This window comes from Oncorhynchus mykiss, chromosome 11, assembly GCF_013265735.2.
Source record: "Oncorhynchus mykiss isolate Arlee chromosome 11, USDA_OmykA_1.1, whole genome shotgun sequence".
NCBI lineage: Eukaryota > Metazoa > Chordata > Actinopteri > Salmoniformes > Salmonidae > Oncorhynchus > Oncorhynchus mykiss.
The window spans coordinates 58,814,917-58,838,094 of NC_048575.1; the positions used below are offsets into that span (position 1 = coordinate 58,814,917).

Consider the following 23,178-nt stretch of genomic DNA (forward strand, 5'->3'; position numbering starts at 1 on the left):
CTCGAACCAGGAACACAACGACAACAGCCACCCTCGAAGCAGCGTTACCCATGCAGAGCAAGGGGAACAACTACTCCAAGTCTCAGAGTGAGTGATGTTTGAAACGCTATTAGTGCGCACCCCGCTAACTAGCTATCCATTTCACATCACATCGTTAAACCAGCCTAATCTCGGGAGTTGATAGGCTTGAAGTCATAAACAGCAGAGCTGCTGGCAAAACACACGAAAGTGCTGTTTGAATGAATGCTTATGAGCCTGCTGGTGCCTACCACCGCTCAGTCAGACTGCTCTGTCAAATCATAGACTTAATTATAACATAATAACACACAGAAATGTGAGCCTCATTAATATGGTCGAATCCGGAAACTATCATCTCGAAAATAAGACGTTTATTCTTTCAGTGAAATACGTAACCGTTCCTTATTTTATCAATGGGTGGCATCCATCAGTGTAAATATTCCTGTTACATTGCACAACCTTCAATGTTATGTCATAATTACGTAAACTTCTGGCAAATTCGTTCTCAATGAGCCAGGTGGCCCAAACTGTTGCATATACCCTGACTCTGCGTGCAATGAACGCAAGAGAAGTGACACAATTTCACCTGGTTAATATTACCATATGCAGGTTTAAAAATATATACTTCTGTGTATTGATTTTAAGGCATTGGTGTTTATGTTTAGGTAAACGTTGGAGCAACGACAGTCCTTTTTCGCGAATGCGCACTGCATCGATTATATGCAACGCAGGACACGCTAGATAAACTAGTAATATCATCAACCATGTGTAGTTATAACTAGTGATTATGATTGATTGATTGTTTTTTATAAGATAGGTTTAATGCTAGCTAACAACTTACCTTGGCTTCTTACTGCATTTGCGTAACAGGCAGGCTCCTCGTGAGGCAGATGGTTAGAGCGTTGGACTAGTTAACCGTAAGGTTGCAAGATTGAATCCCTGAGCTGACAAGGTAAAAATCTGTGGTTCTGCCCCTGAACAAGGCAGTTAACCCACCGTTCCTAGGCCGTCATTGAAAATAAGAATGTGTTCTTAACTGACTTGCCTAGTTAAATAAAGGTGTAAAAAAAGAAAACGGCAAATTCGGCATCCAAAATGACCGTTCCGATTAATCTGTCGACCACTAGTCTGAATGTGATTTTTCAGTATTTGTTTTATACATTTGCAAAACAGTTTTTGTTTTGTCATTATGGGGTATTGTGTGTAGGTTGATCAGGGAAAAATGTAATCAATATAAAATAGGTCTGTAATGTAACAAACTGTGGAAAAAGTAAAGTGGTGTGTGAACTTCCCGAATGCACTGTATACAGGGTACCAGAACCGGGTCAATGGGGTACAACGTGATTGAGGTAGATATGTACATATAGGTAGGGGTAAAGTGATTAGGCAACAGAATAGATCATAAACAGTAGCAACAATGTATGTTATTAATCAAAAGGGTAAATGCAGATAGTCCTGGTATCTATTTGGTGAACTTTTTAGTAGTCTTAAGGCCTTGGGGTAGAATGTGTTCAGGGTCCTGTTGTTCCAGACTTGGTGCATCGGTACCGCTTCCCATGCAATAGCAGAGAGAACAGTCTATGACTTGGGTGGCTGGAGTCTGACCATTTTTAGGGCCTTAATATTTAGGGCCTTCCTCTGACCCCGTCTGGTATATAGGTCCTGGATGGCAGGGAGCTCGTCCGCTCTACCTTCAGTAGCTCCTTGCAGTCGGATGCCTAGTAGTTGCCATACCAAGCGTTGAGAGAGCCAGTCAAGATGCTTTCAATGGTGCAACTGTATCACTTTTTGATGATCTGAGGGCTCATGCTAAATGTTTTCAGCCTCCTGGGGGGGAAGAGGCATTGTCATGCCTTCTTCACGACTGTGTTGGTGTGTGTGTGTGGACCATATTAATTCCTTAGTGATGTGGACACCAAGGAACTTGAAGCTCTCAACCCGCTCCTCTACAGCCTCGTCGATGTGAATAGGGGTGTGCTCAGCCCGCCGTTTCCTGTAGTTCACGATCAGCTCCTATGTCTTGCTGACGAAGAGGGAGAGGTTGTTGTCCTGGCACCACGCTGCCAGGTCACTGACCTAGGGCTGAGGTCATTTTGTCAGCCGGTTATTGTCTAATAAATCAATTTAATATACACCATCACAATAGATCCATTCTTTATTTTAGGAAAGTCTAAAGAAACATTATGATAGGAAGAAAATGTATTTCAGAAGAACAGAATATGAGTTGGCTCACTGTATGTTATCTGGCTATGCTCCATGCCATAGGCTGTACGCTTGTTCATTTAGCAGACAAGGTATGCTTATAAGTCTGGTACCATTATATTATATGATTTTATAGTAAGAATAATATAATTGAACTTAGCTGAATAAAATAGAAAGGATATTTTTCCCATTCTGGAGCGAGTGCGTATATGAAGTGGCTATGTTGAGTGTAAAAGTGATCATTTGGTGATCATTTAGTGATCACAGGTCCTATATGTTAGTTTTATAGTTATTTAGCAACCAGTTGTGAATGATACAAACCTTAGAATGTCTTAGAAATGAAAACATATGCATGATGCGACTATAGGCTATCGATGATTTGAGAAAATTGCAAAAAAAATCTTGCGATCTGTTCCTTGCCTCAGGTTGCACACACTGTTCTTTCATCAAGTGATCATATTTTCACCCATCAGACTATTCTCAATTTAATATTGTCTTTACTAATATGTCAAATTAGTTTAGATTTAGAATGGCCCATTATCAAATGGGCAGAAACAGGGGCAGGGGAAATATGACATGTCATCAGTATTCACTGGAATAGTGAATTCAGGCTGCTTTCCCACTGGCTTGTTTTTCAATCATGCCAGGTAAGCTACTCCGGTTATTTCACTCCATGTGTCAACCACTGTTTGAGGAGCATGCAGCCTCTATTCCTCTAAACTCTGTATGCCACGGGCTCTCCAACCCTGTTTCTGCAGCTACCCAGTGCTTAATTTGGGAAACCAAGTGAAATCTGTTAGGGAACGTTAATAGTAACATGTTTTCATTAAACTGTAGATTCACTGAAGAGGGACAATAGAGCCCCGAGTACCAGGCCATTAGCGACCTAATGGTCATGAGTTGGGCTCTACCATAATTAGATGGGATGGCTGTGAGCCATATACGACCACAGTTTCTGCTATTGGGGGAGCCTTATGGTTACGCGATGCTGGGGTAATCAGTAGTGGATGCTCTGGGTTCTCTCCCCAGGTTAGGCCTCAGGAGAATGGGGAAATGGGATTGGATCAGTGGAAACAATCTAAAGGCTGGTTTACAGTCAGTCTATCAACATTTCTGTAGACATTTGTCATAATGACATCATGAACATTCTATTGTAGTCTGACATCAAACTTGTAGTTATAAAAAAGTATAAAGACAAAACAACAGCCTCTGCATGACATCAGTAGCCTGGTGCTCCAAATTGCATACTTTCTCTATTTTAACACCAATAAACATATCTGTTTGGACAATAACAAGTGAATGTGAACAAGGGACAATGTGCAAATGTACAATGTTTTGATGCATGCAGTACTGGCTCTTCAGCAGCATGTCTACATGCTGTGTCTGTGTGGAGTCTGGAGTCACTAAGGCAATGGGCCTGCCTGCTCTGCTTTGAGAAGAGGGGAGAATCAGACAGGCCTAGAATGGGGAGAAGAAAAATCAAGTGAATCAAAATAGCAGTGGCAGCTGTACAAATAACTCATCCAAAGGGCTTTTCCTTCTCAAACAAGGTAACGCCACGTCATCTTATTCATTCAACCACTAGCAAGTTCAACTTTTTATGCAGGAAAAATATTTTTTTTAAATAATTCAGGAACGGGAGTTCTATCCGCAGACAGCGCTGTCACTGATGTGGAGCTTCTTTTCTCTGGTGCTGTTCTCAGTGTAGCCAGCCTATTTTTCTCAGGTAAAATGCAAGATGAACTTCAAGCAAAACATTAGGAAATGTAGCTGGCTACATTATTTCTATGATAGGCCTAAACATTATGATGGCCATACATTGTTTTTGCAAAAAATACCTTGCTTTTTGATTGTAAGCTCATTTACTTGTGTGGCTGCCAGCCAAATAGCATTGCACTTCTGTTTTCATCTGATGAAAATGACAGTGTTTTATGCCGAATGTGTTGCACCTCCCTGATCATTTTATTGAAGAAAACACTGTTGACTTTCAATATAAAATGCAACCCCTGTCAATACACAGCTGGACACACCTGCTCCTGCTTTCTCCTGTTGTGACTTTTACAAACATACACGTGACTGGCTCAGCTGTGCTGGGGAACTAAGTAAGCTTCATAATGTAAAATAATGTGACAGGTGAAATAAGAACGGGATCTGCTTTATCCCCTAATGTATTGCACAAGTTAACTGCAGATATTTACTTAAAATTGCTACAAATATTTAATGCTACTTTAACTGTTCAGCGATCTTACCATTTATGTCCATCTTCTCATCCACAGGCACCATCGATGAGGACGCAGCAGTGAACTGACGAGTCACACATAGAAACGCCCCAGTCCCTCCCACCACCAGCCCCCCTCCCCTCCCTCTGTCCCTCTCCCCTATTCCTGGCCCCTCTCCCCCACCCCAGACTCACCATGCTGATCAAGGAGTACCGGATCCCAATGCCAATGAGCGTGGACGAGTACCGCATCGCCCAGCTCTACATGATCCAGGTGAGGCCAACAGACACACGCTTCACCTGTAACTCCTGACCCCTCACCTACAGGACAACACCTCCACCCCAGAGTTCAATAGAACACCTACTGGACAACAAATCTGTAGTGGAGTGGAGGGGGAGCTTTTGTAAAACAGGGGATTTTCTACCGCGATTGGTCATTAAAGTGCTCAATTATAAATTGATTGGTCACACAGCATTTAATGTTGGGATACAGCCGGGTTCCCAAACTGGTGGCCCGCGCTGAAAAATGTTGTACCCCAAAGTTTTCTGAGCAAAAATAAATAAGTAATTGTAACGGCTGTTGTTGATGGAAGAAGAGGAGACCAATGCGCAGCGTGTTAAGTGTCCATATTGATAATTTATTACCATGAACACAAAAATAACGAAACGAAACAGTCCTGTACAGTGAATACACAAACACTCAACAGAAAATAATCACCCACAACTCAAGGGTGAAAACAGGCTACCTAAGGTTCTCAATCAGGGACAACGATTGACAGCTGCCTCTGATTGAGAACCATACCAGGCCAAACACAGAAATCCCAAATCATAGAAAAAATAACAGAGACTGCCCACCCCAACTCACGCCCTGACCATACTAAAACAAAGACAAAACAAAGGAACTAAGGTCAGAACGTGACAGTAATAACTTTTTGGGTGGTTTAATTTTCTTTGTTTGACGTAAAATACTGTAAAAACACCAGGAAATCAACTCTAAGTGATTTTAATGTAAGAAATCTGTTCCCAAGTATTCCCACACATAATAGAGAGACACGTGATCATATACAATGTAAGCAAGGTTTTAAAATATTTTTTTTGGCAACAAATTATTTGTTATTTTGTTCCGGCCCCCGACCATCCACTCAAGATAAAGTCGTCCCGCGGCTGAATCTAGTTGATGATCCCTGGTATACAGGAACAATAGGAGCTGTGTACTGATGGATTATCTCTACTTTAACTCTCTGAGGCTGGCTCCTCCCTCCCTCCCTCCCTCCCTCAGCTGGTGCGTGTTTTGTCCAGGGAGGGAGGGGCACTCTGCTACTCTCTTACAGCAGGCAGAAACTGCTGTGACGTGAAAGCCGCCCATCTGAAGCTGCTAGGAAGGACCATACTCCCCCCGGGAGGAATGTCTCTAATGGATTCATTTGTTCTGTTGTTTATTTAGACGCCAGAAACATTTTGCTTGTAGGCACTAGGTAAGGATGATGAAGAAGAAGCTGCTAACACAGGATATTGAGAATCTCAATCAACACTCCTCTGAATTCTCTTCTGTCTACTATTCAGGCTGATTTAACTGCAGCTGTCCCTACTTAGCTGCATTACATGTAGCCAGCCCAGCCCTCTTCCCCTGCCTACCACTGTACACTAAATACAGTTTGTACAGTTTGCATTATCCTCGGGTGTACAGCACTGGCCACTAATCCGGTTGAGCTGCATTTCCCTCTAAATGGGTTTGAACATGGTCATGTGAACAGACATGCCCCAAGGCAGTCATAAAAGTTGTGTCCCTGCCTCTTTAATGCTTTGTCAGTACTGTATTAAGGGTGTTGGGTACTGTATGGACTTGTACTAGCCTGTTTTAATAGAACTGGCTCAGAGGAAGGGCTTTGACACTAGAAGGAAGAGGGGCTGATCAGTCATTTCCACAATTGGGGTTGAGCTCCAGAGCCATTGATTCTGGCCCAGTTCCATAGGTACAGCAAAGTGAACAGATGGAGAATCCAAAAGGATAGAGTGTTTACAAGCAAGCTGAGGCAGGCAAGGGAGGAAGGATGGTGTTAAATTAGTGACCCATAGTTAATTTCCCCTTTTCCACCTTTTCAGGTCGCACAGCAAAATATTTAGGAGCATATACGAGTAAAATGGTCACACTATAGAGCACTGTTGCCATGGCAACCATGACGTCAACAGCATGCCGGCAATCAGGTTTTGAGAGAGAGAGAGGGAGGGAGGGAGAGAGAGAGGAGAAGGAACCGAGAGCTTGAGGAAAAGTGAGGGGAAGAGTTAGAAATGGAGCTGAAGAGTGGAGGGTAGAAACAGAGAGGGAAATATATTTTTAGGGAGAGTAGGAGAGGCAGGGTGTGGATGGATACCCTGTCTTCATTCCTGCATGTTACCAGGGCAACCCCAGGCAGAATTCCTGCCCCTGATTTATCCCCAGTGTAACAATGGTGGCTCAAGCTTGGACCTGTCAGCGTATGACCTTTGCTTTAAGAAATCATGAGGAGAGAGGCCAGGAATACTGAGAAAAAATGGGTTTTGTACTTCAAATTTATCTAATTCAAAGATGCTGAACGTATGATGTGTGCTGTACCTGCCAGACCTTTTTTGTTGTTCTTTAACTTTATTTGTATTATCTTTGTGTTCTTCAATAAAAATATTGAAAAAGAAAAATACCCAGAACCTCTCAGTACAATGAAGAGCTTCTCTGTACTGTATGACTGTCTTCAGACTCCTCCTGACTCCATGTTCCACACGGCTGTCTCCTGTTTACCTTTAAACCTTATCACTCTGCCTCCTAAATTGATAGTTAATTGTGAATGCATTATCGCGACTGTGATTTGCAAAGATATCACAAACGCAGGGTGTCAGTTAAATTAAGTGGGCACTACTCTCTCACTCTCTCCCTCCCCTTCCAGCATTTATTCACCACCCACCATTTTGTTTTTCCAGTTTCCCTGATCGGATGTCATGAGGGTTATGCCAGTCAATACATCCAGCCAGGTAGTTATGAGGAAGCTGAACAGATAGATTACAGACAGACTGTCCTCTATATTTAGTCCTTCCTGAATAACTTAATGTAATGTAGCTTCCTTTCTGAATGTAATTTATCCATTAGTAACCATACCTCTCTCGGTCAGTTTCGGTTTAACTCCTGGAAACATGTCAAACCAATGAGGAGAGAGACATAAATAGAAATAGCAATGGAATACCCCTGCCTGCATTCCCTTCCTCTTCACCTTTTTATTCAGTTCAGTTTTGTTTGGAGACCCTTTATGGTTTGCACACAGATCCAAGCAAAACATTAGGCCTATTCCCAAAGGGGAGGGCTGAGCTGTGGCCTGGGATTTTTAATCGTCCTGATGGTTTCTTGTGAGCTGCAGAGCACCAAGAGCCAGCCTCTGGCAGGAGGTTAGGATTGATACTGGCCAGTGGCACCCGGGCTTGCAGGCCACAGGCACCTGTCAGCAGGATAATGAAGTGCCTTGCATGTGTGTGGGTGTGCGTTTCTGTGTGTGGGTGTGTACAAACTACAGCATGTTTGTGTAAGCGTCTGGCTGTGTCTATATATGGGCGTGCGTGTGTGTGGCTATGCGCACAGGCCTATACTGTATGTGTTGCAGAGTGTTTTTGAGCATCTGCTTGTGTTTGTGTGTATCTTTGTGTGTGTGTATTGTGTGCTTCTGCAGCCAGTCAGGGGGAATGTGCTGTGTCTGAGGAGCTTTGTCCGGCTGTTGAGAGCAGGGTAGGTGGCTAATGAACACCCTGTCAAAGGTAATGGGGGCTGGAGGGGTGGATGCCTCGCTGCACACATCTCATCTCCCCACTACCCCACTGATTCACTGCCTGCTGCCCTGTTGTCCCTCTCCTTCCTGTTGTCCCTCTCCTTCCTGTTGTCCCTCTCCTTCCTGTTGTCCCTCTCCTTCCTGTTGTCCCTCTCCTTCCTGTTGTCCCGCTCCTTCCTGTTGTCCCTCTCCTTCCTGTTGTCCCTCTCCTTCCTGTTGTCCCTCTCCTTCCTGTTGTCCCTCTCCTTCCTGTTGTCCCTCTCCCTCCTGTTGTCCCTCTCCCTCCTGTTGTCCCTCTCCTTCCTGTTGTCCCTCTCCTTCCTGTTGTCCCTCTCCTTCCTGTTGTCCCTCTCCCTCCTGTTGTCCCTCTCCCTCCTGTTGTCCCTCTCCCTCCTGTTGTCCCTCTCCTTCCTGTTGTCCCTCTCCTTCCTGTTGTCCCTCTCCTTCCTGTTGTCCCTCTCCTTCCTGTTGTCCCTCTCCCTCCTGTTGTCCCTCTCCCTCCTGTTGTCCCTCTCCCTCCTGTTGTCCCTCTCCCTCCTGTTGTCCCTCTCCTTCCTGTTGTCCCTCTCCTTCCTGTTGTCCCTCTCCTTCCTGTTGTCCCTCTCCCTCCTGTTGTCCCTCTCCCTCCTGTTGTCCCTCTCCCTCCTGTTGTCCCTCTCCCTCCTGTTGTCCCTCTCCCTCCTGTTGTCCCTCTCCCTCCTGTTGTCCCTCTCCCTCCTGTTGTCCCTCTCCCTCCTGTTGTCCCTCTCCCCCCTGTTGTCCCTCTCCCTCCTGTTGTCCCTCTCCCTCCTAGAGCATTATGTAAAAGCCGGGAGTAGCTAAGGTATTACATGCACATGTAGTATTGACTCGCTGATATTATCTCAGACTGTCTGGGAACGTCATACTGTAGTCCTTGCCCTTACCCTCACGTTTTCACCATCCTCAGCACTTGGACTCTGTTCCCTAGTGTGCCTTTAGCACGCCTGTTTCCCTTGTTTCTACATCAGCAGGAAGCCTCTCCCTGGTGGATCCCACTGCGTGATGTTTGAAAAGTAAAGTCATCAAACCATGTCCTTCCAGCCCCCTACCCTCCCCCATTACTGTGGTGTACCTGGAATGTAAATATGGGAAAGGTGTGTTTGACTGAGCTGGATCGGCAGCTCTCCTGACTTAGCAGTGTAGGTCAACAGCATGTCTTGGTGATTCACCTATTCTGTTGAAGCTAAATGACAACATCCTCTGTGTGTAAATCTATAAAAATAACTTTTATTTTTATTTTTTTTAATCAAATTTTATTTGTCACATGCGCCGAATACAACAGGAGACCTTACAGTGAAATGCTTACTTACAAGCCCTTGACCAACAATGCAGTTTTAAGAAAAATAAGTGTTAAGAAAGTATTTACTAAAATAAACATAAGTAAAAAATAGACAAACAAGTTATAAAAAAGCAACAATAAAATAACAGTAACAAGGCTATATACATCGGGTACCGGTACAGAGTCAATGTGCTGGGGCACAGGTTAGTTGAGGAAATTGAGATAATATATACATGTAGGTAATAAACAAAGAGTAGCAGCAGCATAAAAATGGGGGTGTGTGGGGGGTCAGTGCAGATAATCCAGGTAGCCATTTTCTTGACGTGTTTTTGTCTTCACATCAGGGTGCTTCACCTGACCTCCCTTGTTTAACCTCATTTCAGTCCTCAGTTGACATTTGACCTATGCTTCCTCACCTAACCCATAACTGTATTGTGATCTGAACAGAAAAAGAGTCGGGATGAGACCTGTGGCGAAGGCAGCGGAGTGGAGATCTTGGAGAACAAGCCGTATGAGAACGGCCCAGGGGGAATCGGCCAGTACACCCACAAGGTTTACCACATCGGCATGCACATCCCCAGCTGGTTCCGCTCCATCCTGCCCAAGGCAGCGCTCCGGGTAGAGGAGGAGTCCTGGAACGCCTACCCCTACACCCGCACAAGGTGTGAGACTATTGCCCCCTTCAGGAGTACCACCCTTACACCCCCCCCCCCCCACATACAGGAGTACCACCCTTACACCCCCCTCACACAGGAGAACCACCTTTACACCCTCCACACACAGGAGAACTACCTTTACACCCCACCCCACCCCCCACACACACACAGGAGAACCACCCTTACACCCCCCTCACACAGGAGAACCACCTTTACACCCTCCACACACAGGAGAACCACCTTTACACCCCACCCCACCCCCCACACACACACAGGAGAACCACCCTTACAACCCCCACACACAGGAGAACCACTCTTACACCCCCCCCCCCCACCCCCCCCCCACACACACACACACACACAGGAGAACCCCCACGTACACACACATAGGAGAACCACCTTTACACCCCCCACACACAGAAGTGCCACCCGTATACAGCAGCCCCTATAGTGCAGTTGGTGAGACTGTTTACCCTAAGCTTATACCCATGCCCATAGTTTGAGCTGTCTGATGGGTTGTTCTCAACATCAAAACTTATCCATAATGGAGTGATTGTTTATTCAATCTGCCCCTTCAGTAAAATACTTAGCCAAGCAAAGCTAAAAGATTCCAGAGCAGTTATCAGAACACTGCAGAGCATGCCAACCAAGACATGGGCAGTCATCCAGCCAGCAGCTCTGCTAGCCAGTCTATCGTTAGGAATTGATGACGCCCTAGACTTAGGGTGCGTTTGTTTGTCTGTCTGTCTGGGGCCTGGGCAGAGCTGCAGGTGTGAGGCTGCTGAAATGAGAAGCACCCCTTGAAAACACTGTCAAGGTATTGATAGACTGGAGCCGTCTGCTGACAGTTTCATCAAAGCAGTGACAGCTCTGCTGCAGACGACAGATGGGCTAACAGCTCTCCACCTCGCCTGGAGCCAGAGACAGAGAGTGAGGGTGAGAAAGATCTAGAGTGACAGACCGAAACAAAGACGAACAGTAGTTAGCTCTTTCCAGGTAGACATTTTTTAGACTTGCCCATCATTTAGCCCAGAACCTACTCAATAACAGAGACTTCGGCAGGTAGCATAGCGGTTAAGAGCATTGGGCCAGTACGTGAAAGGTCGCTGGTTCAAATCTCATAGACGACGAGGTGAAAAATCTATCTGTGCTCTTGAGCAAGGCACTTAACCCTAATTGCTCCTGTAAGTTGCTCTGGATAAGAGCGTCTGCTAAATTACTCAAATGTAATGTTTCCACCATACACAAAGTATTTTGCTGTGGGGATATACTGTGTCCAGGTCAACATATTGTGCTTATTTATTACTGACGCCTCTCAGCTTGCTCTCCTCTCTCCTCCAGATATACATGTCCCTTTGTTGAGAAGTTCTCCATTGACATTGAGACGTACTACAAGCCAGACACAGGAAACCAGCCAGACGTCTTCAACATGTCCCCAGCCGAGAAGAGGCTAAGGACTCTGGGTAAGGTGGTGCCAGTATGGGACAAATAGTGGGCTATTAGAAGGACAATAGAGCCTCAGACCACAGTGCCCAAGCAGCACTATTAGTTGATGGTGATGATTTCTCCTCACTATGGACAACTTTCAACTACCTGCAGCAGTAAAGTCAAAATGACAGGTCTAGGTTAGTGGTCTTGTTTGAATATCCATGGTTATTGTTAAGGGCTTCCTGATGCATGACCTACTGCAGGGTTAGAGTGAAGCTCCTGGGCTCACACAGCAGCCAGTAGAGTAGAGGCCCACTGGTGGCCGTTTGCTTCAACTGCAGCTGTTTTTTCCGCATTTTGTTGTGTTAGTCTAAATTGAAATTGGATTAAATTGGGATTTTGTGTTACTGGCGTAAACAAAATACCCCATAATGTCAAAGTTGAATAAGGTTCTTTTATTTTTACAAATTAATTAAAAAAATTAAGCTGAAATGTCTTCTCAAGTATTCAAACCCTTTGTTATCACAAGCCTAGGTAAGTTCAGGATTCTAACATGTATTGACTCGGGGGACTGAATACTTATGTAATCAAGATGTATTAGTGTTTTATATAAGAAGCAGTGCAGCTTGGTTGGGTTGTGTTTCAGAGGATGCACGGCTCTCGACCTTCGCCTCTCCGGAGTACGTACAGGAGTTGCAGCGATGAGACAAGACTGTAACCACCAATTGGATACCACGAAATTGGGAGAAAAGGGGGTAAAAGAAGAAAAAAAAAGAACTACTGAATTTATTTAAGCACCATAGATCAATGCTGGACGAAATCCAAACGCTGTTGTACTCAAAATATATCTTCATAAATAAAAAGGCACAGGGCAAACCCAAAGTGCAAAATATAAAGTACTCAGGAAATAGTCGGAGAGATTCCTCTCAGTGGTGCAGGTCGGTTGTGACGACGCCTGTGGAAGTCCCTGATGAGAGAACGATCCAGGACGTCCCGCACCGGAACCCAGCACCGCTCTTCGGGACCGTACCCCTCCCAGTCGACCAGGTACTGGAGAAGCCCCCCACGACGCCGTGAGTCCAACAAGCTGTGGACGGAGTACGCCGGGGCCCCCTCAACATCCAAGGGAGGGGGAGGTGCGTTGTGGGGTCCAGCACTAGCCAAGGGACCAGCTGCCACCGGCCTGAGGAGAGTTCTATGAAATGAGGGTGAGATACTGTAATTGTCGGGGAGATGTAATCTGTACGTCACCGCTTTGACTTTGAACAGCCTCACAAACCGTGGGCTCAGCTTTTGGCAGGGCAGGCGGAGGGGCAGGTCCTTTGTAGAAAGCCAGACCATGTCACCGGGGTGAAAGACCGTGTCCACACTGCGGTCACGATCGACCTGCCGGAGGATGATGCGCTGGAGACAGGTGTGCACTGGGTTCCATACCTCCTCGGCGCGCCGGAACCAATCGTCCACCACAGGATCCTCGATCTGACTCCGGTCCCAGTGTGCCAGGGCCGTCTGATAGCCTAGAACACATTGAAAGGGTGTGAGGTTAGTGGAGGAGTGACAGAGGGAGTTTTGTGTGTATTCTGCCCAAGGCAGAAACTAACTACGAAGGTACCTACCCAGTTCCTGATTTAACCTTTCCATCTGCCCATTTGTTTGGGGATGGTACCCAGAGCTGAGGCTGACCGTGACCCCCAGTTGTTCCATGAAGGTCTTCCAGACCCGGGAGGTGAACTGAGGACCAGGGTCAGACATGATGTTCTCCGGGATCCCTTAGTGCCAGAAGATGTGCGAGAAAAGAGCCTCCGCGGTCAGGGCCGTATGGAGACCAGTTGGAGGAATCAAACGACAGGCTTTGGAAAACTGGTCCCCAACAACCAAGATGGTGGTGTGCCCCTCCGAGGGGGAGGTCTGTGACAAAGTCCATGGAGAGATGGGACAAGGGTTGTTGTGGAACTGGCAGCGGGTGGAGTTTGCCACAGGGAAGGTGTCTTGCTCTGTGCGCAGGTGGAGCAGGTAGCGACGTAAATCCGGATGTCCCAGGATGGGCCACCAGTACTTGGCAGAGAGCCAGTCGATAGTACGGGCTATACCCAGGTTCCCCAAAACAGGTGATGTTTGTGCCCAGGCAAGGAGACGGTCCCGCACATCAGAGGGCACATAGATACACCCCTCGGTTGTGGGCAGGTGAGGGCTCCTGTCGCAGGGCTCAACAGATGCTCGCATTCACATTCCACACGACAGGAGCCACAATGCGGGACAGTGGAATAATGGGTGTCACTTTCTCCCTCCGATCCTCTGTGTCATGCACCCGGGACAACACATTGGCCTTAACGTTCTTTGATCCCGGCCAGTAGGAGAGGGTAAAGTCAAACCTGGCGAAGAATAGGGCCCACCTGGCCTGATGAGGGTTCAGCCTCTTCGCTGCTCGAATGTACTCCAAGTGTCTGTGGTCCGTCCAGACAAGGAATGGGTGTTTCGCACCCTCCAGTCAGAGCCGCCATGCTTTCAGGGCCTTCTTACACACCAGGTGTGTGTGTAATCATGACGAGACAAGTCCGGGGTTGATGAGTGAAGGGCGTTTGCCAGCAGTAGGTTTAGCAGGATCTAGAAAGCCTGCGATGCCGAACGCCTGAGCTGGACAGGAGGGGGAGCCAAAGCGAAGGCTGGTTTGACAGATGTGAATACTTTCTGAAGGCACTGTAAATGTTATTTGTGGCACATGTTGAAGTCAGACTCTCTCTTGCAGACCCCATCGACATTGTCAAAGATCCCATCACTCCACATGAGTACTTGCAAGAGGAGGACCCTCGGATCTACACGTCAGACAAGACCAAGAGAGGACCTCTGCAGGAGGACTGGATCGAGGAGTACAACAACAACCCGGGGAAGACGCCCATCATGTGTGCTTACAAACTGTGCAAGGTGGAATTCCGCTACTGGGGTATGCAGTCCAAGATTGAGCGCTTCATCCATGATGTAGGTGCGTATGAGATGGGATGAGGCATTGGAAGAGTAGTTTGAACAAAACCTTAACATACCCCTGCCCGGTGTTGGCTATATGAGTGCTTGGTCCAAGAGAAGTAGTGTTTCCATACTACAGGCATGCTGCTGCTGACTAGTTTAGCTAGTAAACGTCACTGACATTGGGTCAAGATGTTAGAGGTGGCGGCCTGATGGGATGCTCTGATGTTTTCTAGTGTTTTCTAGCTGTCTGTCCAAACTCTCTCCCTCCCCTTTCCCAGGGCTGAGGAAGGTGATGGTGCGGGCCCACCGGCAGGCTTGGTGCTGGCAGGACGAGTGGTATGGCCTGACCATCGAGGACATCAGGCAGCTGGAGCTGGAGACCCAGTTGGCCCTGGCCCAGAAGATGGCCCATTTCAGCCAGACAGAGGAGGCTACCGAGGCCAATGGAGCTGTTTCATCCCCAGACAAGAATCAGGTCGTCAAAGATACCATCAACTCTTTAGAAGCTGAGGAGGTGGTCAGTGCAGGGGGCGGGGGAGACACTCTCCAAACAAAACGAGCAGGGCTCACAAAGCAGTGGTCCACCTCCTCCAGATCCTCCCGTTCATCCAAGAGAGGAGGTGAGATGTTTGAGCTCAATCGTCTCTATCTGTGTGGAGGTATTGGACTGTTGACAATTAATTTTCCTAAATGTAATTTTACAAGCAGGTGGTGTTAGTGAGTATGTATCTACAGTGCCTTGCGAAAGTATTCGGCCCCCTTGAACTTTGCGACCTTTTGCCACATTTCAGGCTTCAAACATAAAGATATAAACCTGTATTTTTTTGTGAAGAATCAACAACAAGTGGGACACAATCATGAAGTGGAACGACATTTATTGGATATTTCAAACTTTTTTAACAAATCAAAAACTGAAAAATTGGGCGTGCAAAATTATTCAGCCCCTTTACTTTCAGTGCAGCAAACTCTCTCCAGAAGTTCAGTGAGGATCTCTGAATGATCCAATGTTGACCTAAATGACTAATGATGATAAATACAATCCACCTGTGTGTAATCAAGTCTCCGTATAAATGCACCTGCACTGTGATAGTCTCAGAGGTCCGTTAAAAGCGCAGAGAGCATCATGAAGAACAAGGAACACACCAGGCAGGTCCGAGATACTGTTGTGAAGAAGTTTAAAGCCGGATTTGGATACAAAAAGATTTCCCAAGCTTTAAACATCCCAAGGAGCACTGTGCAAGCGATAATATTGAAATGGAAGGAGTATCAGACCACTGCAAATCTACCAAGACCTGGCCGAAAAAAATTCAGTCTCTCGATGTGCAAAACTGATAGAGACATACCCCAAGCGACTTACAGCTGTAATCGCAGCAAAAGGTGGCACTACAAAGTATTAACTTAAGGGGGCTGAATAATTTTGCACGCCCAATTTTTCAGTTTTTGATTTGTTAAAAAAGTTTGAAATATCCAATAAATGTCGTTCCACTTCATGATTGTGTCCCACTTGTTGTTGATTCTTCACAAAAAAATACAGTTTTATATCTTTATGTTTGAAGCCTGAAATGTGGCAAAAGGTCACAAAGTTCAAGGGGGCCGAATACTTTCACAAGGCACTGTAGGTGCTGTAGCTTCAGTACCACTGTCACAGCTTTATCCAGATCTTTTTCACCTGCTTAAAAAACTATCTTACAACCCCTGTCCCCATTCCCACCTCTAAGCAGCAGTCAGAATCCTGCCTGCCACCTGGACCCTCTGTCTCTCAACCAGCCATACTAATTTCACCCGGTATCACTCCCCTCTCTGGAGCTCTCCTGGGCTATTTATAGCGGCAGTATTGACATTACAGGCTAGAGGAGGCTGACGCTCTACACACTGACCCTCCGCTCCACCCCTGCGGCTCCCATCTATGGGCTGACAGGCACAGCTGCGCTTCCCAGCCCATGAGCATCCAGCATGTGCCAGCCAGGGTTTCAAAGAGACCCCCTCCCCTCCCCACTCCTCCTCAGTGATCATATTGGAGGCAAACAACAAAGATATATGATGGACAGTCCTGCTTTTAGTCCAGGCTTTTTTTCTGTGTGCTAATTGGCTGTCTGTGTGTTCGTGGTTTATGTGTTACATTGTACTCCACTCTTCACACCCCCTTCTGACCACTGAGCAATCCTTCTGTGATCAAGTCAAGCATTACAGACACTGCTGAGTGTTTATATAACACTGTGTGTGTGTCATTTTGAGCATATGTCAGTAAGAATATGATTCAGCTGGGTCTTAAAATAACAGCGGTACTGTTTGTTTCTCTCCCCTATTTGTGTGTTTCAGCGAGCCCGTCACGCCACAGCCTATCTGAATGGAGGATGCAGAGCATTGCACGAGACTCCGAGGACAGCTCAGAGGAGGAGTTCTTTGATGCTCATGGTAAATCCACCGTTTTGATAAAGTCATCTTTAAAGCCTAGAGTAGGTTAGAGTAGACAATACTAGTAGTGTGTTCCCTTTCCCATAACCCTCCTGGTGCTTCCTCGTCTGACTCTACATGTCTCTTCAACACAGATCAGTTTTTAAGCTACCCAAATACCCAGCATGCTTTGGGCCTGAGGTTGAAATAGGTGGGTGTAGCTCGACACAAGGTTGTTCATCTGTTGGGTGAGGCCAGGAGATGACTCAACACGGGTTGGCTTGTCTTGAAGAAGTGCTGAAATCATCACCCTCTACCTTCACCTGTTCCCCATTGCCAAAACAATCTCAACCTGCCCTCACACACACACATGCACGCACACAAACATGTGCACACACACTCACACACATTCCCTGTGGTGAGTCAATCATCCCATCAAGTCAGTCCATGAAATGATGTTCTACTGTGTGTAGGGGTATGTTTGGAAGCATGGTTAACTTAGTTGTTCTATATGACATAATGAATTAAGAAGTATGAATAACAGGTCACCAAATAAGAATAATAAAGTATTGCATATTTTCTTTTTATCTATTTATTTCTATGCTATTTGGTTGTCATTTCTATCTACATGATGAAACTGTTCATGATATGTCATGAATTAACTGCATTTGCATTTATCTGCATGTTCAAATACATATACAGTGGCTTGCGAAAGTAAGCCAGTCTCTATTGTACTCCACACGGCCCTTTCCCACCTGGACAAAAGGAACACCTATGTCAGAATGCTGTTCATTGACTACAGCTCAGCGTTCAACACCATAGTACACTCAAAGCTCATCACCAAGCTAAGGATCCTGGGACTAAACACCTCCCTCTGCAACTGGATCCTGGACTTCCTGACAGGCCGCCCCCAGGTGGTGAGGGTAGGTAGCAACACATCTGCCACGCTGATCCTCAACACTGGAGCTCCCCAGGGGTGCGTGCTCAGTCCCCTCCTGTACTCCCTGTTCACCCACAACTGCATGGCCAGGCACAACTCCAACACCATCATTAGGTTTGCTGACGACACAACAGTGGTAGGTAGGCCTGATCACCGACAACAACGAGACAGCCTATAGGGAGAAGGTCAGAGACCTGGCCGGGTGGTGCCAGAATAACAGCCTATCCCTCAATGTGACCAAGACTAAGGAGATGATTGTGGACTACAGGAAAAGGAGCACCGAGCACGTCCCCATTCTCATCGAAGGGGCTTCTTTCATATGTTTGGGGAGTCTTCCACATGCCTTTTGGCAAACACCAAACATGTTTGCTTATTTTTTTCTGGACACTCTTCTGTAAAGCCCAGCTCGGTGGAGTGTACGGCTTAAAGTGGTCCTATGGACAGATACTCCAATCTCAGCTGTGGAGCTTTTCAGCTCCTTCAGGGTTATCTTTGGTCTCTTTGTTGCTTCTCTGCTTAATTCCCTCCTTGCCTGGTCCGTAAGTTTTGGTGGGTGGCCCTCTCTTGGCAGGTTTGTTGTGGTGCCATATTCTTTCCATTTTTTTATAATAGATTTAATGATGCTCCGTGAGATGTTCAAAGTTTCTGATATTTTTTTATAACCAACCCTGATCTGTACTTCTCCACAACTTTGTCCCTGACCTATTTGGAGAGCTCCTTGGTCTTCATAGTGCTGCTTGCTTGGTGATGCCCCTTGCTTAGTGGTGTTGCAGACTCTGGGGCCTTTCAGAACAGGTGTATATATACTGAGATCATGTGACACTTAATTGCACACAAGTGGACTTTATTTAACTAATGATGCAACTTCTGAAGGTAATTGGTTGTACCAGATCTTATTTAGTGGCTTCATAGCAAAGGGGGTGAATACATATGCACTCACCAATTTTCAATTTTTTATTTTTCAGAATTTTTTTGTTACAAGTAATGTTTTTCATTTAACTTCACCAATTTGGACTATTTTGTGTATGTCCATTACATGAAATCCAAATAAAAATCAATTTAAATTACAGGTTGTAATGCAACAAAATAGGAAAAACATCAAGGGGGGGGGGGGGGGGTGAATACTTTTGCAGGCACTCGAGCTGTATGCTTTTGGTGTTTGTGCCATTATTTATGTTCACAATGAGATGATAAATTGTTGTTTCAAACATGGATACATCTGTTTTTCACTAAGCATCATACAGTGGTTTATACATCATACATAACCCAGTATGTGTCTATCTGGATTCTTCAACTTCTCATTGGATTAGTTCATTTAAATCAGCTACAATGTGGAAACTAAATGCTGAAACACAATGAACAGTACTTAATTTTAACTCTTATTTTATAACAAGCTACTCAGTCGCTTCATGAGATAATTTCTTAAGAATGAACTGAGCCAACTTTGCCATATGAGGAAGGATTTCTAGTATGAGCAACGATTTCTAGAGCAGGTGTCTTGTGGGGTTGTAATGTAACTCAGATAAATGCTCATGTATAAGCTTTTCAACTACTCAGCTTCTTTAACTGGTCTGAGCTTCTCCCTGATCTGTGCAACCGAGGACCAGTAAACATTTTTATGGACTTAAACGAGTGGTGACCTTTTGATAAAGCAGACGTGCTTAGGCTACAGTATGTGTAATGTGATTTCACCGAAGGATCTAGTGGCTTGTTGATTCAATTGAGCAGGCAATGCTATTTCAAAACCACTGGTTTTCAGAGGAACATGCAGGGTAGCAATTACTTTATTGATCAGTATTCATATTTATTTATCTTGAAGGAGTGGTCACATGGCCACATAATGTAATATGGTAGGGATCAGGGTGTATGTTTGTCTCTATCTGTACTCAGACAGTACATGGAGGACCCTTTCACATTTGTAAACATATAACTTTCTAAAACATTTGGTGTTATATACTGAACATACTGAAGATGAGATAAAGTGGCACATTGACTTAGCAGGTGTTATGCTTGATAATTCAAATTTTCACATCTGTCCCTTCTGCCCCACAGAGGACTTGTCAGGTGATGAAGAGGTCTTTCCCAAGGAGATTGCCAAGTGGAACTCTAACGACCTCATGGACAAGATTGAGTCGGCTGATGCAGAAGACACCCCTGGTATGGAGAGGAGCGCTGTGTGTGTTGTATGGTGGGAGATGTAGTTTGTGTCAAAGTTTCCTTTTACTGACAGTATTATATTACTCTGATTCTCAATGGTAAAGTGTGTCTGTGGATGTTTCTGCAGGAGAGCTATACAAGGACATGGCAGGGGACTATGAAAGGGAGGCCGGTGATGAGAGACTAGATGAGGTAGGTGAGGGTGAATGGCTTTCCAACCGAACATTGGTATACCAACAACACCATGACAGCCATATTCTGACAAAATATCAACATTGAACATGCATGAGGAATAAGCTAAAAGGAAACTTCAATCCCAGTCACTAAAGTGTTCTAGCTTAACAGTAGGCGTTGATGTGTAATACTCTGCTTAGGGCTTTAGTTGTGAAAGTCAAAGAGGGGTCCACTCCAGCCTCTCTGTCCTCTTGTGCTCAGATGCGTGGCTCTGTTAGCAACTAAGCCAATAGTCCTGCCATTCCCACCATCACCATAACAAAGCGCCAGTCAGTAAGTAAACTTCCTGTCCCATTGCATTATGGGCCAGAGTAGATCCACAGAGACCCTAACAGACCCAGTACTAACCACCCTGGCCAAGCCCCAGCCTACCCCTTCTCTATCCCTTGTGAAATGTCTTCTGTCTTGCCGTGGAGTTTACAGTGTACAGCCTCTGAAGAATATGAGTTTTGGATCCAACAACTCTGTAACAAAATGGAAAACTGCACATTATGTTTTCCCTTTTTATGTGAGTGTGGTTTTGTATTTTGTCACGAACCGGCTCAAGCCCGTAACAAAAGGGAGACAACGTGGAGATAAGGAGTAACAAGATATATATTTTTTAAATAAAGTAAACTAAGTACAATATACAATGGTGTGTGTAATCAGTAGTGTAAGTGAGTGTTTTGCCTGCATGAATGTGATAATGCAGGGTGTTGAAAGGTGCCAAAGCAAACAACCAAAAGGCCACCAACATACACAACAAAATCTGTAAAGGTGTCTGCATGGAGAGAGTCTCCTCCATGAATGGGGAAGTGGTGTATTTATCCTGGGACACACCGGGCCCAGGTGTTTCCCATGTAGCTGACGACCCTCTCAACTCCGCCCATCGGCATCCTAATAAGGAAACAAGAACAAAGAGAGAATACTGCAGACAGAGTGGGAGGGTCGTCACAATTTGTATACAAATGTGTCTTTACCCTTGGCTTATGTTGTTCTTGGCTTGTTGTTGTGGTTGGCTAAGTTGGAAGCGTTTGCAGTGTGACCAGCTGGGGTGTTGGTTGGTCCAGTGTCTCTTAATGATGCTCTAATGCTGTCTGAGTGTGCAGATGAAAGCTGGACGGGCATGCTGTTGTGATGCTACATTACTATTGCTTTACTATCAATATTGCGTTACCAGAAGGGTGACATCACATATAGACTTCCTGTGATTCATGTCTGAAGGAAGTGGAAGTGCACACTGAACTCACAATGAGATGTATCAGTATACACTGAGTGTACAAAACATTAAGAACACCTGCTCTTTCCATGACATAGACTGACCAGGTGAATCCAGGTGAAAGCTCCCTTATTGATGTCACTTGTTAAATCCATTTCAATAAGTGAAGCTGGAGGGGAGGAGACGGGTTAAAGAAGGATTTTTAAGCCTTGAGACAATTGCGTCATGGATTGTGTATGTGTGCCATTCAGAGGGTGAATGGGCAACACAAAACATCAAAGTGCCTTTGAACGGGGTATGGTAGTATGTGCCAGGCGCACTGGTTTGAGTGTGTCAAGACGGGGGTTATCGCTGGTGTAGCGAAATGCTTATGTTCCTAGCTCCAACAGTGGAGTAATACCTAACAATTCAAAACAATACACGCAAATCGGCAAAATAAAGAAATTAATATAGAAATATTAGAACGAGCAATGTCAGAGTCCGGAATATAAATGTATATGAGTATGATGGTGTGTATAGACATTATAGACAGTATATAAATAGAAAAGGTGTGTACAGCAGTAGTTATATAGGATAGGCCTTGACTAGAATATAGTATATACATAGTAAGTAGGTAAAACAGTATGTAAACATTATTAAAGTGACCATTATTCAATGACTATGTACATAGGGCAACAGTCTCTAGGTGCAGGTTTGAGTACCAGCTGGTAGCCGGCTAGTAACAGTGACTAAAGCCAGCTAGTGGTGACTGTTTAACAGTCAGATGTCCTGGAGATAGAAGCTGTTTTTCAGTCACTCGGTCCCAGCTTTGATGCACCTGTACTGTCTCAGCCTTCTATATGGTAGCGGGGTGAAAAGGATGTGGCTCGGGTGGCTAGTTTTGTGAGTAAGTCATGAAGCATATTGTCAGTTGTCATGAATCATTAGCGACCAAGCCAGAAGCATGGTTCTATGGGTGAATGGCTTCCTTTCCCTTGAGTTTAACAGATCTCTCTAATGCCCCTCATCCTGCCTTTCCTCTTTACATCCCCATTCACCCCATCAATTCCCCCTCTTTTCCTCTCCCCATAATAGGACCTCTCCTCTCAGCAGTGTCTGCAGCCTTCTAGGATCCACGTGCTGATCCTGGTGCTACATGGAGGCAACATCCTGGACACAGGAGGAGGGGACCAGACCAGTAAGCAGGGCGATGTCAACACCATCAGCACTGCCTTTGACACAGTGATGCGCTTGCACTATCCCACCGCGCTGGGACGAATCGCCATCCGCCTGGTGCCCTGCCCTGCCATCTGTGCTGAGGCCTTCTCCCTGGTGTCCAAGTGAGGGACACACACACACACTACACAACCGTAGATATTGTAATGTGTACATAACTACAGTACACACACTACTACTACTATTACGAACCTTTCCCCTGTGTGTCCATCCCTGGCTTCAGTCTGAGCCCGTACAGCTATGATGAGAGCTGTCTGTCAAGCAGTCAGGACCATATCCCCCTGGCTGCCCTGCCTCTCCTGGCCACCTCCACCCCCCAGTACCAGGAGGCTGTGGCCACCGTCATCATGAGAGCCAACCAGGTGTACAACGACTTCATCAGGTCCCTGGATGGGACAACCTTCTCTGGCCAGGTGAGGTGCTGCCATTGGCCTGTCAGCCTCTCCATTGTTCCAGGTGTGGGCTGCTC

General features: G+C 45.7%; 1 protein-coding gene across 2 annotated transcripts in view; it reads left to right on the forward strand.

Annotated features, from left to right (window-relative positions):
- The window catches only part of LOC110536071 (membrane-associated phosphatidylinositol transfer protein 2), an 88,719-nt gene that overhangs the window by 52,316 nt on the left and 13,225 nt on the right, over nucleotides 1-23,178 (forward strand). For both annotated transcript variants that reach the window (XM_036935919.1, XM_036935920.1), the window contains exons 2-11: nucleotides 4,497-4,712; nucleotides 9,971-10,185; nucleotides 11,521-11,642; nucleotides 14,354-14,587; nucleotides 14,850-15,191; nucleotides 16,891-16,986; nucleotides 19,958-20,062; nucleotides 20,190-20,254; nucleotides 22,569-22,813; nucleotides 22,933-23,122. In XM_036935919.1, the coding sequence (XP_036791814.1) occupies nucleotides 4,635-4,712; nucleotides 9,971-10,185; nucleotides 11,521-11,642; nucleotides 14,354-14,587; nucleotides 14,850-15,191; nucleotides 16,891-16,986; nucleotides 19,958-20,062; nucleotides 20,190-20,254; nucleotides 22,569-22,813; nucleotides 22,933-23,122 (1,692 nt within the window). In that variant the 5' untranslated portion in view covers nucleotides 4,497-4,634. The remainder of the gene's footprint in view (nucleotides 1-4,496; nucleotides 4,713-9,970; nucleotides 10,186-11,520; nucleotides 11,643-14,353; nucleotides 14,588-14,849; nucleotides 15,192-16,890; nucleotides 16,987-19,957; nucleotides 20,063-20,189; nucleotides 20,255-22,568; nucleotides 22,814-22,932; nucleotides 23,123-23,178) is intronic.